General features: G+C 43.3%; 1 protein-coding gene across 2 annotated transcripts in view; it reads left to right on the forward strand.

Annotated features, from left to right (window-relative positions):
- The window catches only part of AGBL1 (AGBL carboxypeptidase 1), a 4,192,795-nt gene that overhangs the window by 1,327,672 nt on the left and 2,845,792 nt on the right, over positions 1–19,331 (forward strand). For both annotated transcript variants that reach the window (XM_078683166.1, XM_078683165.1), the window contains exon 14: positions 17,644–17,792. In XM_078683166.1, coding sequence (XP_078539292.1) covers positions 17,644–17,792 — 149 coding nt within the window. The remainder of the gene's footprint in view (positions 1–17,643; positions 17,793–19,331) is intronic.

Here is a 19,331-nt window from a genome sequence, read left to right on the forward strand (position 1 = left end):
GTTGCATGAAAGTTGGGTTCACAGGAGCTTTGCATTGGTTGTCATCGAGGGCTGGAGAGTTTGTGAAAAGCCCAAACTTCAGGATTTTACCTTTCTTCATAGGAAGAGCTCAACCCATGCCAGCCAAGAGTCCAAGACTTGGCAAGGCACCTCTTGGGTACCAATCAATCAATCAATCATTTGTAAAGCGCACTACATACCACAATGGTCTCAAGGCACTATGGGGGTGGGGCGCTACTGATCGAACAGCCAGGTCTTGAGTATCCTCCTGAAGGTCAGCAGGTCTTGGGTCTGTCGTAGGCTCAGTGGGAGGGTGTTCCATGTCTTGGCTGTGAGGTGGGAGAAGGATCTCCAACCAGTGGTTGTTCTTCGGATGCACGGGACAGTAGCGAGTTAGAGGTCGGCATGGCGTAGCTGGTGATTGGGGATGTAGAAGGAGAGCCGTCTGTTGAGGTAGGCTGGGCCAGTCTTGTGGAGTGCCTTGTGTGCGTGGGTGAGGACCTTGAAGGATATCGTCTTGTTGACGGAGAGCCAGTGCAGGTTTCTCAGGTGGGGGGTGATGTGGCTGAGGCGTGGTACGTCGAGGACTAGTCGTGCTGAGGCGTTTAGGATGTGTTGTAGGAACACACTCTATCTGAGGTCAGCAGGGCTCAGGAAGGTCCAGTTTCAGGGCCAGGCAAGGTAGCACGCAAACAGTAGGGCACTCCTCTGGGAGCAGCAGGGCAGTCCTTGAAGGGGCATGGCAGTCCTTCCTCTACAATGTCCCCAGATCTAAGAGCATACTGAAGAGTGTCTCTGGTTGTCCAATATTTATACCTGGTGTTAGAAATGGGATTTCTAGTTGGCTAGGGCAAGCACCTAAGCCAGGCATAAACCACCACTGTAGTCAGGGCAAGGGAGTTACATGCTGACAGTAACCCCTGCTCACCCCCTTGGTAGCTTGGCACAAGCAGTCAGGCTTATCCCAGAGGCAATGTGTAAAGCGTTTACGCAGCACACACACAAAGCAGTGACACACTAGGCACACCACTAAAGAAACTCCACACAAGGTATAAAATAGCCTTTGTATTATCATAAACACATTAGAATCGTAATCACAAATGTACACTCTGCCACCAGGCATTGGGCAATACTTCAAAGGGTATTATATACATGACAGGGCTAATCGGGCCTCTATCAGAACCATCAGAATGCAAGTAGTGAATATAAAATAACCAGTAACTACTGGCATTTAGCACTTAGGCATAATCATCATATCACAACACTTAGCATATGTCGAACATATTAGGCATAACTATCATATGCATCATCACATTAGGCATAAACCATACTATGCATCGCATTAGGCATAAACACATGCATCACATTAGGGCCATGCACCCTACCAGCACCTCCGGTATTCACAGGCCAACTGGCCTTCCTCAGGGGCCCATCTGGGACTTCCCCGCAATGCCCTTCGTCCATCAAAATTCAGGGCCCTAAGGTGCCACTGCAGCAGGGTGCAGGCTCAACAGGCTGGCACCAGAAATGGAGGCACGAGGGTGTAACTCACCCTGGTCTCTCTTGAGACCCAAAATAATACTCCCTCAATGTTTCAGCTGTCCACAATCAGGCGGTGCAGCTGTGTGATCAGTAGGCCCCAACAGAGTGCCTTTGGAGCCCCTCTCACTGTGGCTCCGCTTGTAGGTAACGATCAACACCAACAGTGCCTTCTCAGCCCCCTTACTAGGGCTTCTCTTGGAGCCAAATAGGAATGCCCCCCATTGTTGCAGCTGTAAATAATCTGCGCCATCACCAAAAGTGCCGTTTGAGCCCTCTTCTCCGTGGCTCATCCGGCACCAAAAAAAATGCTCAGTTTCAGGCCCACTCACCAGGGCTGCACTCTAAGCTGGTTGTAGCTTCAAATGCTGGGGAACACGGAGCGAGGCCTCTGTCGGACCTGCACATGTCGTGGCTCCTCCCCCCACCAAGCAACCTTTGCCTATCTTTCGGCCTATGGAGCAGCTTCCTCTCCAGCCCCGATTTCCAGCATGCTCGCCCGTGTCTCAGGTGAGCCAAATTTCTGGGACTCATCCCGGGCAGCATGCGGGGCTCTCTCTGCCTCACGGGAGCCTCGCCTACCACCCGGCATCCCCCGTCTGACTTCTAAATCTGTTTCCTTTGGCGGCCTCCCGGCACAGCCCGGGGCTTCCCTCTCCTCACGGGAGCCCCGTCCATAGACAGGCCCAGCCTTGGCTGACTTCTGATTCGCTTCTTAGCGGCCGCACTTTCTCCACAGAGATTGGCATACCCCAGGGTTGGGGCTCAGCCCAGACTTCCCCAAAGAGATTACCACTCCTTTTGCAGTCTTAGGAGGAGCGTTGCCCATGGGATCAGGCAACCAAAGAAGAATGTCTCCACAGCAAAGTGGGGGTCACCCCTTAATGAATCCAGTGCTCTCTTAGCGATAAGAGTGGAGGGCAGAAGCCTCAAAGTCCTGAGGCTCAGAGCTGGGCCCAGGCAGGCCAGCTCACAGGGCCCTCCAGCAGAGGGGCATTCCTTGTGGTGGTTCCTCCTGGGCTCAGCAGTCCAAGCAGTCACACTGCTCCAAGTAAGCACAAAAGCACACCATACATGGGGTCACAGCCCCAATATTTATACTCCATTTGTCTTTGTTCTGCCCTGGCACAGGGCTTGGAGAACCAGTCCCGACAGGTTCTGGGGGTTACTGAAGCACTTTCTATACAGAAAGCTCACACCCTCCTTTGTCAGGTTAAGCACTGGCCCCAGACACACCACAGGGGGGCAGACCCAGCACTGAATAAGGCAGGCATGGACCTATTCAGAGTCACGGGCTACTCCTTCCACTACTCCAAATGCAGATCTGCCTATTCAGCCTAGCACTGACTCCCCTGCCCCTCTGGAGCCACACACCTTACCAGCCCCTGTCACTCCAGAGCCAGAATTGCACTACACATCAGGCAGGCACAAACAAGCAGCACCCATAAATTACTACTTCCAAAAGTGGCATTTCTAAAATAGTAATAATAAATCTGCGAACACCATTACGCAGCATTTGGTATTACTATTCCAAACATACCAAACTTGATCACTCTGCCCCTCTCATGTCAGGAATTACCACTGAAACACTTATAAGGGAATCCCCAATGCATTCCTATGGGAGAGCAGCCTCACAGCAGTGAGAAAACAAAATGGCTGTTTGTCACTACTAGGACATGTCACACAATTAAGGTAAACCTCCTACCTTTTATCTACTAATGCACCCTGCTCCTAGGGCTAGCTAGGGGCTAACGTAGGGGTGACTGATATGTAGTAAAAAGGAAGTCACTGACGTGGCACCCACTTTATGTGGCACGTCACAGGGGCAGTTAACTGTGCACACAGGCCCTGCAATGGCAGAGGCCTGAGACAGGTTTAAAAGGCTACTTTGGTGGGTGGCGCAATTGACAAGTAAGATCAGCACAGGCATACTTATTGGTAGTCCCATGGTACAAGCAGATATGCTGGGGGGGAGGAGTTTTATTGTTGGAACGGCTAAGATATGGAACAACCTTCCCTTAGAAGTTAAAAATAGTAACTCCCTGATGTTGTTCAGAAGTCGGCTGAAAACCTGGTTGTTCAATAACTAATTAAGTTCATATAAAATAAAATCAGTTGGAATTTTAGTTTTTAGGCTGTTTTAGCGCCAAGACGACCTTGGGCATTCATTGCGCTTTACAAAATGTAAAATCAAATCAAATCATTATTAAATGTAATAAGGTATCGTAGTGTTAGCCAATGGGGATGAAAGGCCTTGCCACAGTGAAAAATTATTTTAGCAGTTTTCACTACCAGGATATGTTAAACATAAGTACACGTCCTATTTGTTAAATACTATGCACCCTGCTCTAGGAGCTGTTAGGACCTACCTTAGTGGTGACTTATAATTATTAAAAATAAAGGTTTACGCATGGTGAAAGGTTTATTTTGCCAGGTTGAAATAGCATTTTAAATCTGCACAGCAGGTTGCAGTGGCAGGCCTGAGACATGTTTCAAAAGGCTACTTCAGTGGGTGGCACAATGAGTTCTGCAGGCCCAATAGTAGCATTTAGTTTACAGGCCCTGGGTACTTGTACTACCATTTACTAAGGACTTACACGTAAATTACCTGTGCTAATCAGGTATAGGCCAATTTGACCATGTTTTAGGAAGAGAGCACAAGGACTTTAGCACTGGTTAGCATTGGTAAAGTGCATGAAGTCCTAATACTAACAAAAATGGATTCAGCAACACAAGGCAAAATATCTGGGAAAGACCCTGCAAAAGGGCAACTTCCACAGGAAGTATCTCCTTTTTTCAACAAAATGTAGTATTGAGGGTCGAGGAGAGGTACTAGCAGGTTGAATTAAACTATTCACTCATGCGTGGATCAAGGAGCCGCTGCTTATCTGCAGTGTTTTATGAATTCAGGATTAGGATGGTAATGGTACAGATGTGTCTTCCTTTAGAAAAGAATCAGAAATGATTGAATACAATGAAGAAAGTTTAGAATTATTTCAAAGTACTTGGCTTGATATACTAAATCGTGGGGCCAAATAAGTAACTTCTGAATCTATTATAATCTATGGCAGAGTTAAAGGGATTTTTGTCATGATTGGGAGCTTTTCATATGTCCTTCGTCCTGATATCTGACTGGAGTCAAAGGATTCAGCGGGAGGAGGTAAGTGCCAACAAGCTCGCGCTAGGGAACTGGAACCAGGATTGGTCGGAAAGAACCTTCCCTATAGTGGGAAACAAAGTTGGACTTAAATGTTTTTTTAACTTTGGAGGACAAGATGCTGAGGTGCGCTCAGGGAGGTCACACCTAATGGGGGCAAGAAAAACAGGTTTGTCGTGCCCCAAGCTTTTTGTCATGCTGAAAACATGTTCAGTGGAATCCCACAGAAAAGTATCTAGCTTTATGGAGCCTCAGATCGGCTATAGCTTCCAGCCTTGACCCAATGGTGGATTGTAAGAATTAAAAACATGACTAAGTCTGAACGGAAAACCTTGGACCATATGAAGAGTGAATAAGTTCCAGTGACAAAGCAACCTCAGTGACTAAAAAAGCTAGTGTTGTCTGACTATGAACGTTATTTATGCCAAAAGCAACAGATTCAGTGGGAGCTTGATTACCACATATCCAAGGCCCTTGTCCAGCTGGAAGATTTTTACTTCAATTTTAGAGACACAGGGTCTGATTTTGAATATGTAGGACATGGAGTACCGTGTCTGTTAAACTGAAGTTCCTTCTTCTCTGTCTACAGTGGAGAGGATTGTCATGTTTTTTCCTTTGTAAAACCTGCTGACACTTTACGCTGATGGCCCCATGGACATCAGAATGTCTGCCGAATTTAGAGTGGATGGTCTCACATGTTTTTTATTCCCTCTGGACCCCTGGAAGAGCCTGACCATTTCAAAGAGAAATAAATGCTCCACATCCTGAGAGAAAACATAAAGGGTGTAAGGGTTGTTAGATACTCCGTGCTCTGGCCCAATGCCGGACACCACCAGATGATGGTATTGGCATTCATTAGACTTCCTTGGACCCTACCTGCTTATGGGCTAACAGCGCCCCTTTTTTTTGACGGGTCTGATGGGGTCATTGCACTACTGCTGCTTGTGTGCTGCCCGCTACTGTCATCTCCTTCTAATATACTTTCCTGCCTCATGGTACATCTGATTGTACACACTTTTATCATGTCTCTGCACCCACAAGGAAAAGGTCCACTGGCTAGGAAGCCCACTCGCCTGCGCATTTGCCTGCTCCTTTGCCTGCTTGCAAGCAGATTTGTGCTGCCATGGGTGCAGCCCAAAATGTGGAGCTGCCAAGAAGCCACTGATGTGTCACTTAGAGACACAGCAATTAGGGTTGTGGAGGACAATACAGCTGGAAAAGAAGCACAGAAAATAACTAAAGGGGTGCCAAGGCTGTCTACTGGCTAAAGACCATAGTGAGTTGTGCAGAAGATGCAGAAACCATTGCATTGCTCAGAACAACATAGTCAGTGAAATCGCAGAGAACTTAGTAGAGGTTTTCAGCAGCACATGGAGTCTAACACATTGTGAGGGAGAGGTGTTTTGACTGACAATTGCAACCCCTCCTTTGCTGCCCATCCAGTTAGACATCTAGGTAGCAAGTCAGGCGCATTGTTAAATGAGAAGAGAGGACTGCCGGCTAGAGGTGAGGTGATGAGTGGATCTACCTATTGCTAACAAATTGCAGAGTAAAGCCCACCCTCAGGTATTTCAAGTGTGGAAGAGCACTGTTAAGCACTTTAGATTTTCTGTGCATACTCTATGCATTTTGCTCTTCGAAGTTCTTCGAGCTTGCAAATGTAATTTATTTGCTTAGTATATACCTCCCATAAGAGCAGTACCACACAAGCCCAGTGTCACAGTAGCACCCTAATACATTTTAAAGTACTGAAGTATCAGAGCGAATCCATTGATCTAACCATCACACTACAATGAAATTGACAGATTGACCTGCACCAGTGACATAGCAAGGGTATATCCTCCATCAAAGAAGGAGGTCAGATATAATCCTCCAATCTCACAGGTGGCATTTAAATCTAACAAAGTAAGCAAACAAATAATCAATAACATAAACCTATTATTAGTAAAAGGTATCTCCACCATTCCACATCCTGTCCATGCAACAGGCTGTAACTGGGACCTAGAACACAGGTTGATACCAGACACCTCAACTATTCTCATCCCACTGATGTCTTCAAGCACTCACAAAAAGTACTAAAAGATGCACAACAACTCATAGTGACCAAACGCTGGGAGCAGTAGACCACTGAATGATTGGCCAGCTCAAATGAGATACAACAGTAATGAAGGGAACCAACAAGATTCAATGATTGCCCCGATTAGAGAGAGAATGTCCAAAATAGGTATTTTAATTGCTTTGGAGTAATGTCAGGATGTTGCAAGATACTCGAGATTAACAAATACTGAATGGGGTGATGTATTGTATAATTGATCCACTAGGATGATTCATGACTCAGTTGTCTACACTGATTGTCAGTTTTTTTCTGAAACCTGAATGATTGCATTATAGGAGGCATCTTACTCATATATCACTTGACAGGGTAATACAGCGAGGGAGTTAGTGGCAGGCAAAGCTTCTAACTGCACCTGAAAAGTTGGGCAAATTTGGTACATTTATTATATTTTTTCTTAATAGTTATCTCCTTCCGTCAATTTTATATGTTAGGTATTTAGATATAAATGTTAAAATATACAAACACATTTATTCATACCATTATGTATTGACATGTGATAAGTCTGCTTGGACATAAGCATATGAATTGAATTCTCTATTCTTCGAGATTATTTAAAGAAAGAATAGGTTTTCATGGAAGTTAATTGTTCCACTGGTTGTTAAAAGCTTCAGGCTTTGATAAGACTAGCATAGTCTTCACGTGCTTTCACAAGGCAAAGTTTAACCCATCTTGTGCTCTACAGAAGCTGATATTGCCTGCAGCAGCATATACTAACTAAGCAGGGCACAATATGCTACTGCTGGAAACCTGTCTACGATCAGACCCACACCAGGTAGAAAGTGCTGGGGCATAGATAGAGGGGCAGATTTACAAGCCTCGTGCGCCACATTTGCGCCGCCATTGCGTCACTTCTGTGACGCAGCAGCAGCGCAAAGCCAGCACCATGCTGCGGGGTATTTACAACGTGACGTATCTGGGAGATGCGTCATGTTGTAAAGCCCTGCTCCACATGTGGGCGTTCCGGCACAGGGGTGTGGGGGGGGGGAGGTGGGGGACGTTCCGGCGCATGAACGCCTAGGAAAAGTGGCTGAGTGAAGTCTACAAGATTTCACTAAGTCACTTTTAAGGCCATGCTGCGCCAAAACCCTGCGCCTGCTTGAAGGAAGTGTAAGGATTGACACAGCATGTTAAGCATAGGGGCACTCTGTGCCTTGCTGGAGCTGTGTCGCGCTCCAGCAATTCCAGCAATGCGCCGCCTTTCCGCCGGGGAATGCGACACGCATCTGCCCATCCCTGCGCCACAGTGCTCTGCATTGTAAATGCGGCACATCAGTGGTGGCGCATGGGTAGTTTGGCGTGTTGCAACTGTTCTGGCGCATCCCTGCTGATTAGCAGAAATGCACCAGAAGTTGTAAATCTGCCCCAGAGTGTGAGCAAGTGAGAAAGAGATCAGGCATGGTATCTTGCTGGGGCTCTAGCTACAAGTACAGTAGATGCAAGTGGGACCTCAAGCGTCAAAAATGCTGTGGTGTAACTTAGGCCCTTGCAACCCCCGCGGTGTGGGGGGCCCGTGCTTAATTTGGGCCGGTGTTTTATTTGGGCCAGTGCTTTCCGGTGCTCAGCAAAGGCACTTGATTGGTTTCTGGTGCTCGGCACCTAACTGTTCTAAGCATGATGTTGACAGTCTACCACATGGTGGCGCTGGTCATCTAATTTACAGATGAGCAGAACAACGGTTGTTTAGGAATTTGATATACATTAACATAGAGCTAATATCTGCCTCCCGAGCCCCACCTTTAGCTTTGGGGACCTGGAATAATCTGAACTGTCGCATTAACATGCAAGAGAGATGGTTAGTAGTTGTTTTGGCAGCAATGACAAGAGTGATGTGTGGTGCAAGCTGCAGTGACGTCTTGGTCAGAGCCCTGGCACTTTAATATTTTACAAAGTAAGCACTGGGGGGGCAAGCTCCAGGAGGCCCCCTCAACACAGTACCCTGGCCAGAGAGCTCCTCACGGAATCCACTTACAATACAGGGGGCCCCCTCAAGATTTGTTGTGCCACTGCATGAATGGTACCAGATAGGGGCTCTGAGCAGTGGGTGAAGAATAACTTCCAAGACACAAAACTATACAGTTCAATAAACAGCAGGGGAAACAGTTTCTACTAGCATGAAAGGCAGCCAAGGCTATGCTTTTTTAAAGTTTGCATGCTTCACATTTCCCGAAATTCTGAAAAGTTATAAAAACTATTATGACAAACAGTTTTGATTTGATCCAAGTCACATTTCCACATGCCCATGACGGAAACTCTATAATCTACCCTAATAATGGGAGTTTTTCCCTCTATGATCATATTTACAGACTTGGCAGGATGACATGGGAATATTGATCATGTATGACCTGCTGCCTTCATTGGAAAGTCACAGTTTTTTCAGTGGACTCCACATGCTGTCCATGGTACATTTTCACCTCTTTAGTGATTGTGATCACTATACTTTCATTGACCTCCCAAAAACCTCAAATGAATAATTAAATTATTAAAAGTAACATTTTATTATTATCCACAATTCACTGGAAAACGTGTTGGTGAGCTCAAATAAAGCAAAAACAAAATGAATTAGTTAGTTATCGTCACTGGCACCACAAAAACAGTATCCTCCCACTGTTAGAATTTTGGAAATCAAAACCGACCAATGTCAGTGCTTTTTAACCTTTGCATGATCTCATTCCTTACACACATGGATCTGTGTTTTTCACTGAATATAACATTTTAAGTACCATTTTAACATCAAAGCAAAATATAAATACATTTCGATAGATTTTTTATTTTTGCATAGAATCTTCGAAATTTCCAAAGACATTTAAAAAAAAAGATGATAACGTTTCACAAACAATAACAGTTGACAGAAAGCATGTTAACATATGTAGCATGTTTTCCAAAACATTCCAATAGAAAATGCTTTACAAAGGAGGAAATCAATTAATGCTGAATATTAAGGGGTCGATTCACAAGAAAGTGACACATCTTTAGAAATGCGCCACTTTCCCTGCGCAACCCTGATAAATCCACCATGGACCCCCCCATGGATGCGCCGTATTGTAAATATGGCGCATCCATGGCCCAATGATTGACAGATGCATCAGAAATTCTGATGCATCTGTTGGGACAAAAGTCACGCATTGCTGGAGTCGTGTTGCAAGTACAACACTACTCCAGCAATGGATTGTGAGGCCTATTCCCACTACACTGCGTCACACCTTAAGCCTGCTTCAAGCAGGTGTAAGGTTTTGATGCAGTGGCATCCTAGAAGTGTTTATTTCACTGTGTCACTGCTACTAGGCTTTCCAACGTGGGAACGCCCACCCTGCATACATTATACCTGACGCAGGTATAAAGTGACCCAGGGCTTTACCACGTGATGCATCTCCCTAGATGCGTCACGTTGTAAATTGCCCGCATTTTTTACGCTGCTGCTGAGGCAGAAAGGTGACGCAACAGAGGCATAAAAGTGTCGCAACTGGCTTGTAAATCTGCCCCTAAGTTTGGTTCAGTAAATTCAAATTGCTCTGTGCACCTACATGTGCCAGATCTTCCTACATGCAGTAAACACTATGCTTTAGTCCTGGACTTTGATTAAGAAACGATTAGGTTCCTGACGTTATAGTTTTTTTCCTTTACCTGCTTTTTGTTTTATTTTTAGAGTTTTATATAGCGCGAACATGACCCATGGGTATCAGAGCACTTTACATTAACATGTCGTACGATAGTTTTCATTCCAACAAGTATGGCATTATTATTATACATATGTTTCCGATGCGTACCTTTCGTATTGGTTACAAAAATAACAAGAGTATGATCTATTCATTGTAGTACTGTGCCTTTGTATCTATCTGGGAAGTTTATCCTTACATATGTTACTGTCCTGATTAAGGCAAATTCCTATATCTGATCTATTTGGCACTAACTCTTCGATCATTTGTGAGGATTGTTATGATGTCTCTGTGATCTCTCTTGGGCAGGATGCATCCATAACTGCGAGGGCGAAGCAGCACCTTGCATCAGACCTCAATGTGGATGATGATCAGTTGTTGTTTTAGGGTAGGAATTTACTCATTAGAAAGATCTTCACTTCCCTCTTGAAGGTTGATGTGTTTGGAATCTTTCTAATGGTTGGAGGGAGTGAGTTCCAAATTCTGGGGACAGTTCCGGAGAATGCTCTGTCATACGTTTTCTTCTTTTGAAAGGTGGGAGGTTTCAGCAACAGGTCTCTGGCACTTTGGGTATTCTGCCTCCATCAGATAACTCAATTTTCTGGGCTAAGTACATTGATGTTTTGTAGTGGAGAGCTTTGTGGGTAATACATGCCAGTTTAAGTTGAATTCTGGCTTCATTGGTAGCCAGGTTAACGCCTTCAAGTGTGGAGAAATGTGGTCGTATTTTCTTGAACGCATTGAGACAGGCTTTTAGTGGTGCTGTGGAGATCTTAGGAAGTCCTGTTAATGTATTGCAGCCATATTTAATCATTGATATGACTAATGATTAAACTGCCAATTTGAGGTCTGACGTAGTAATGAGTGGTTTTACCTTTCTAAGGTAGTGCAGGTGAAAACGGACACTCTTCGCCGCTGATTTGATGTGGGCCTAGGTTCTTATCCAGCATGATTCCTAGTGATTTGGTCGAGTCGAATAGGACAGAGGTGCAGTTTAGTGCTGTAATCCGTTTAGTCCACTTCTCCACATCTTTGGAACATTTTGGATGGGATATTAGTAGGAATTTTGTTTTTTGTGCATTTAGTTTTAAATGATTGCTAGTTAACCAATGTAATGACATCTTTAAGGCATTATTCAATATCTCGATCTTCTCAAGCGAAGAGATCCTAATGTAGATCTAAGTCTCATCTGCGTACATGTGATATATTTTGGTGTTCTGGAGAATTTCTGTAAGGGATTAGTGGTGGAGGAAAAGTAGATCCTTGTGGAACTCCAATTGAATTTGGGGAAGGCGGAGATAGCATCTGGTTGACCAAGAATCTTTGCGTTCTGTTCTGTAGGAAGCATATGAACCATTTCAACACATTTCCAGATATTCCCATCCTGTCTTCAATCTGTGCTAATAATTTTTCATGATTTACCGTGTCAAAAGTTGAAGACAGGTCAAGCAGAACTAGTAAACAAGTTTCATTGTGATACAGAGCCTGTAATGCATCACCCACTATATGTAGGATTGCCGTTTCCGTACTGTGGCCTGGTCTGAAACCAGATTGGCTGTTGTCCAATAGATTGAAATTAGTGATGTGATGGCTCAGTTGTTGTTGCATGCATTTTTCAAGACGTTTAGCTAGTAGTGGAATATCGGTCACTGGGCGAAAGTTGTTTGGGTCTGCTGGGTTCCCTGTAGGTTTTTATGATGGGGAGGACTTGGCCTGTTTTCAGGCAATCTGGTAAGGCGCCTTGGGACAGTGAGGCATTGATTATTTTTGTCCATATGGGGACGACAATGTGGTTGATTCTTTTCAGGCATTTTGAAGGTAGCGGGTAATTATAGTGGTTAGTTGGTTTGCATGCATTGTTACCTCATTTGTGGCGGGTCTCTATTCATATGGTACTGAAAAACCTGGTGATCTATGCACCTGATTTATTTTAGTTCTGGTGCCTGTAGGTCTGTATGTGTGGTTGCCTGCATGTCTGGTGACCTCATAGATGTGTGTAAGTCTTGTAACTTTTTGCACACTTGTGTGTCAGTGTGTTGAGTTGTGTGTGCATGTATAAATGTTTTTTTTATATAGCTCTATTTGCATAATCACACATATGAATGATGTTTTTCAATGTGTGTGTGTGTGTGAGTGTACAGACATCAGGTGTCACTTTGTGCATGCACTGTGCAAATGCTAAGCCTTCTTGCATTGTCTTTTCTTGCTGTATAAACGGAATACATATCTTAATTATTACTTTGAGAATAATCACTTTTAGACTTAGCATTCCAAAAATATGGGTGGGTATATGCACAAAAGCATTTTAAGTATGGGAACGAGTGCTAAGGAGCACTCTTTTAGGCACTCGTATATGTCTCTGCAAATCGGCTCCTAGACACCAAACCCACTATTAATAAAAGTGAAGAGGGCATGGTCTTTTCTATCTATACTAACTGTATACGGATATTCCTTGAATATTCCGTATTTAGATGTTTTAGGGCCAATTCACAAAGGAATGCAAGAGTATGTAAAGAGTACCACAGGAGTACTACTTTACTTACTCCAACCACCAGGATAACAGTCAGAAACAACTCCCCTTGTTATGTGCTTTAATAGATTATTCAGATGCGTTTGACTCTGCAGACCAAAACATCTTATGGAGACAACTTACACGGTAGGCCATCCCAAATAAACTACAACAAGCAATTCCATCATTGTATACCTGTACCTGGGCGAGTGTTAAGCTATTGCAGACCATGGTAACAGTGAAAAAATACACAAACAATAGTTTAAAGCAAGGGTGCACCTTTGTGCCCCTGCTAGTCAATCTTTACACTACCAACGTGGATTCTACTTTGAGACAGACCAACCTAATCCACCAAAAAGTCAGAGCCAACAATGTCTCTATTCTCCAATATGCAGATGACATTGTGGCCAATCCAGAATAGGGATCCAGAAACACTCAATGTCCTCCATAAATACAACTTGGTCAACAAAATTATAGCAAATGACAAAAAAACGAAATTAGTAACCTTCGGTAGGCCTCATAAGAAAGTGAATCCTGCTTGAAGCCTGGGACTACTAAAAATCAAAAGCACTGAATAATACAACTATTTGAGAGTTTGGCTGTCATCAAAGTGAGGAGCCAAAACACAATTAAGTACCTACAAAGACGGAATCTGTAATCATCAGAACTTGTCAACTGAACAATTCTCTTGAAATCAATAAACTTTATACAGCAATACGCCATCAAAGTAAAAACTCAGTACAGATAAGTAAAAGATTCCAGTAAAAATCATAATAGGATAGATAAAAGATTTGGACCTAAAAACATCAGTTTAAAAAACATAAGGCAGTAAAAACAGTATACAACTATCACTTCCACTAAGTGAATTACTTGCACCAGCCAATGCTGAGCAATTCGTTTTTTTTATTGAATTGCCTTATCCTCCACATGGCCAACAAATAAAATGGAACCGCAAACACTACACACTGACTAGTGTCACAGTTCAAAATTCTCAAAGCCTCTCTATGCACCCTAGTCCCAGGATTACGGCACAGTGGTCGAATGTATAGCCTCCCAGAACGTTGATACACTGGACAAAAATATAAAAAACATGGTTAAATATTTCATTAGCTAGGGAACGTTGACACATTGCTGAGAGGAAGACCTTAATACACCCCCCAACTTAGCTGAAAAGTAAAGGAGAGGTAGAGACCCGCATCTAAAGTGCATATAAAGTTTCCCAGCAGCTGCCCGACTCATTATCATCCATGAAACTTTCCAGCTCATCCTACATGTGACTGGCTATGCAGCAAACGCATCTTATATTGCCAATAGGCATTCTTTACTTGGGCCTTAGAAGTTTTGCAAGTCTCAGAGTGAACATCCCAAAGTTGTCTGAGGCCAATATTTGAGAGAGTGCCCTAACATACTTCAGCCATTGAATATCAACCCCACCAGCAGTACATAATATCTCATGCAACCCTGCCTGATAAGGTGCCAACTCCGGAGTAGACCAACATCTCTTGCAATATAATATGGACATTAAGCCAACCACATCCAATATATTTTTTTTTGCCCCATGTTTAACCTTAAAGGAAGCAATCGGGTACTAATGTGGAGGTCAGATAGCTCTTGCAGAAAATGATTTTCAATCAGCACGAGAATGGACACATCCCTATGCCCACAATACTCTGCCCCATACAAAGCTGACCCATGTGCTTGGTGATTAAAAATTTGTAATACCGGTGAAATAGGGCATAAAGGAGAGCCTTTTTGTGATTTTACAATGCCCCTGCCTTTTAAAATGCTCAGTAAGGGTGACCCCCAAGTACTCGAAGGTGCGGACACATTCCAGACGGGACCCACTAAGAATAGAATTAGGGCGTGTGCTGTTATAAGGATTAAATTCCATAAATTTGGTTTTAGTGATCTTATATGGTGATAGTGATGTTAAATTGAATTCTTGTAATCCCCTCTACCGACCAAATAAGATGTGTAATAGAAACAACACTCCTCCCAACGATCAAATATGACCATGGAGCCTTTCTGGGCCAACTTATTAAAGCCAGGAAAACTTCCAGCTTAAAGTCTGTAAAAAAAGTCTTGAATAAAGGGTCAATCATGAGTCTCCATGGCGGCCTTCCTAAAGCATTACTATAGGATTATGAAAGAGCCACCCAAGTCACTAAAAGCTGTCCTTCAGAATATTTTCAAATCGGGAAACAATCCTTGGGCAAGCTATTTTCAAAGATCTATCACCTCTCATCAAAGTGACCAAATGAAGTTAAACAAGTTTCATCTTTCGCATTCAGCACGCAAAACTATTTGAAAAAAGCAAATGAATACACTTTCCAAACTATGTGACACGGGAAACTAAAGAACTGTGCTTCAGCCCACAGCCATGCCTTCAATGCCCGCTCCGCAAAACCAGCCTTAAGCAAATAATTTTTTCAAGACTGCTGGAATTACAGATTCAAGAATTAAACCCCAAATGGGGCTCTGTCAGCTGCGGGCTCTGTGTTTAAAAGATGGTCTTTTAACCATATACTTTGCTGCTGCCAGATACTTTTGCATACTTGGCACACCTTGTTAAAACATCTTTTTGAGGCATATGGAATACACACCTGAAATGAGGCTAGGAACCTTAGGCCTTATTATTATCAAGAATAGCGATAACATCATCGCCTCTTTTGCAGCAGGAAACTGCAGCTGAAGCGGCGATAATGGGATTGATATTATGCCCTTATGAATTCCCATAGAAGCCCAGGTTCACACCAGGACCTGGGCTACTATGGGAATTCACAAGGGCATATTATAAAGCCTCTTATTGCCGCTGTAGATGCAGTTTCCTGCCGCTAAAGCGGCTGTAATGTTATCGCTGTTCTTGATAATATGGCCCTTTGTGTTTTCTATCATCGAACCTACTGAGTTGGGCAAATTTGTCAAATATATCAGTCTCACACAGGCATGCTTAAAAAAGGTGAACAAGGTATAATAGTCGGTTGATGGAACTGGTTTGGCCACCGTCGTAACTCGGAGGCATTTATCAAGGGGCCGCGATAAAATTCTCGCTGCTTTAGCGCCGTTTTCGGCAGAAAAGCATTGATAATTTCATCGCAATATTAGCAAGGACTCGCTAGCGCGTGTTTCCGTGATATAGCACCCGCTTTGCATCACATCGTTAATGAGATGCAAAGTAGGCGTGCCTCGACAGACTACATGGGAAAATATCGCGAAGTCAGCTTCGTGATTTTTACAACAATGCCCCCGCCGGCGTAGCGATAAACAAAATTGCGCTAACCGCCCATTAACGCTGGATTTCAACGCCTTCTAAAACTTTTCATGGGATGTAGAATGTGGAGTTACGACCATAGGGTCGTATCAGCAAGGTCATCGCTGTTTAGCAGGGAACATCACTGGTTTTCCAGCGATGTTGGGACATTTCCCTGCTATCGCTGGAATTTTCATCGCCAATGCGCTAAGCGCTGAAAATACAGTGCTAGCTTGGCGATGAATTCCAGCGATAGCCGGCGATACGGAAACTCACGCAAGGCGCAGCCAGCGATAATTATCGCTGCCGCTTGTTAATATTCCCCTTGGTGAGGTTACAGACTGTACGGACACTGGAAAGGGTTGTGCTTGACTACTAAACTACTTTACTACATTAATCCTCTGCCTCCTGAGCAACACCAACTGTGCAAGACATTTTATTTACATTATTCTTGGCACTAGCATTTTAAGACAAAGCACTCTACAGCAATGTATGTCTGAAATCCTTGTTTCTATTTTTTTTTATTATTTTGCGAATTGTTGTTTTTTTAGTCCTTTAATTCGCTTGTCTATTCGTGATTAACATGTATTTGCATACCTATGATCAGACCATTGTAAAGTTTTTAATTAATCATACAATAAATACTACTGCTACTTACTGCAACATGCCTCTGTGAATAGGCCACACGTAGGTTTGTAAAGAAACGGTTTTAGTTTGACATAATCGGAACATAGGCTTATGTTGTAAATCCTTCAGAAGGAAATAAATGCATTTTTTTCTGCAGCTATATACATGTTTGTCAGCAAGAGAATGAAAACAAGAGATTAATTTTAGCAAAGGCTTCAGTAAAGACTTCACTCGGCAAGAATACTGAAAATCATCTATGTTTGTTATGTATCCCAAATACCACTGTATTTATCTTGTAATGAATGAACGATCCAAAGGAGAATTCCATTCAGAGCCAGCAATACCGTAGGGTGTGGTAGGTAAGGCAACTGCCTTGTGGCAGATCCAGCAGGGATCTGGTAGATTGCCAGATTGCAGCTCTAAGTAGCACATGCCTCTCATTATCTAGGGGAGGGGGCATAGGTGGCAACATTTCATTGTACCTTAATCTCTTAAATCCTTACTCCATTCCTTCCTGCACTTAAGAGTTGCAGTTAGGGTTGCCACGTCGACCATTATGTTTTTGACACAATGTTTCAAATCCTTGGATGTTCTGTTACAAATCTTTATCGTCAGATCTCTCATTCCAATTGCTGTAGTGGAAGCAACCAGACGCTACAGCTCCCAGAACACATTATGTTATCAAATGAACGGATACGATTGTTTTGTTGTTGATTGAACTATTTTACTTTCGACGGCCATTGGCACTGTGTTAGCACCTGCTCTGAGCTCTATCCCTTTCTGTGTTTATAGGTTTGAGTATGATCTCATCATGAATGCGGATGTTAACACGAACCAGCATCATCAGTGGTTCTACTTCGAAGTTAGTGCGATAAGAGCTGGCATTTCATATCGCTTCAACGTCATTAACTGTGAAAAAGATAACAGCCAGTTCAATTACGGTAAGGCTTTGCGGCGCGTCGGGTACATATTTTAGATTTACAAGAAAAAGTTGACATAGGTAAACAGAAGCGCTCAAGTTTCCCCTGTACATGCGTGAGTAGCTCATCCCTTCCAGTTTTGTTTCTCTACATACTTGGGTTTCAGGTCCTGTTTATGCAATTATAAATTCCGAAGTAGCATCTGCAGAGGAAAAACCCTACTCCTGTGAGCTACTCACTTATGTATGTGGAAAACTTGAGAGCTCAGGTAAATATGTTGAATGTGTTTGAGACATTTGACCTATTTACCACAGAGAAACACAACTGTAAGGAGTGACTGTGAAATATTTTTCCAGAGCCCCACTTATTGTTTTCCCTATTCCATTATAAATATATGGCTACACGCCCTGGTGGGAACTAAAGAGCATGGCATTTATTGCTTAACATCCCTCATTTGGCAGAGTGCTTCAGACAGCCCTTCTAAGTTTCCAAGGTCCATGTGTAATGTGCTGCTCCAGGTCATGTTTTTATTCTTTGAATTCTGGGACTCATAGTCTTAATTATTCCACTATAAAAAAAAGGCCACAAGTCCCAGAATTCAAATTAATGTTGCAGCTATGCATACATAAACATAGCAGGGAAGTGACAAAATGTCATCTATGTGACCTTGAGCCAGTACTTTGCATTTTAGAAATTTTAATCCGATGGTTGTAAAGTTAACATGATATCATATAACATGTAAAGTGCTCTGATACCTTCAGGTCTAGCCAGCGCTATAAAAAACTCAAAAATAATAACAAAAACAGGTTCCTGGAGGCACTGTGTTCGTGACAAAATCATAACACTAGAATAGTGTCAGACCTGACAATGTCAGCTATGAATAGAACTAACAACTTGCTGGAGGATTTGTTCTTTCTTCCAACTCAGTGCTGATTTGATTTGATACGAATCGAACTCGATTGGGGAGATGCAAATGTGAGCCTGCGTCGTAAAAATACTCACTGTGTTCACAAACTCTGAGATGTTGTCAGTCTTGATTTGAACTGGTTAATGAACAGTGTACCAGTAAAGAGAAGTGTCAATCAAGGTAGGCGAGCCTGAAGTTTCTAAAGGATTGTAGAACCTAGTGCGAATGGCTGCACCTATAAAACTGCTACGTGCAATCAACCTGATCTGATGTAACCCACAGTGTGCTTCAGATTCCATGCCCTTTCACTGTAAACACAATAACATGGTTTGGAAAACGAATTAAAATATAAGATGGCTCCACTCAGGTGCAATATGTGCAGTTTGAAGTCCTTATTCAGAAAGGTTTAAAGTCACATTTCTGTCCTGGACGTTTCATACTCGTTCTAAAGAGACTGTACTCTCATAAGCATCCATGGTGATGAACTGCTACTATTGGAAACTCAGTAAGTGGCACATAGAAACGTGGTAGACGACATTACCAATGTGCCCGCTAATAGAGTTAGGTAGTCTCAGGTGCGGCGATCTGAGTCCGCTGCAGCAGCTTACCAGTTGGGCCACGAATCCCATGCAGTTTGGAAAACGGAAAAGAGT

This window comes from Lissotriton helveticus, chromosome 3_1 (assembly GCF_964261635.1).
Source record: "Lissotriton helveticus chromosome 3_1, aLisHel1.1, whole genome shotgun sequence".
Lineage (NCBI taxonomy): Eukaryota > Metazoa > Chordata > Amphibia > Caudata > Salamandridae > Lissotriton > Lissotriton helveticus.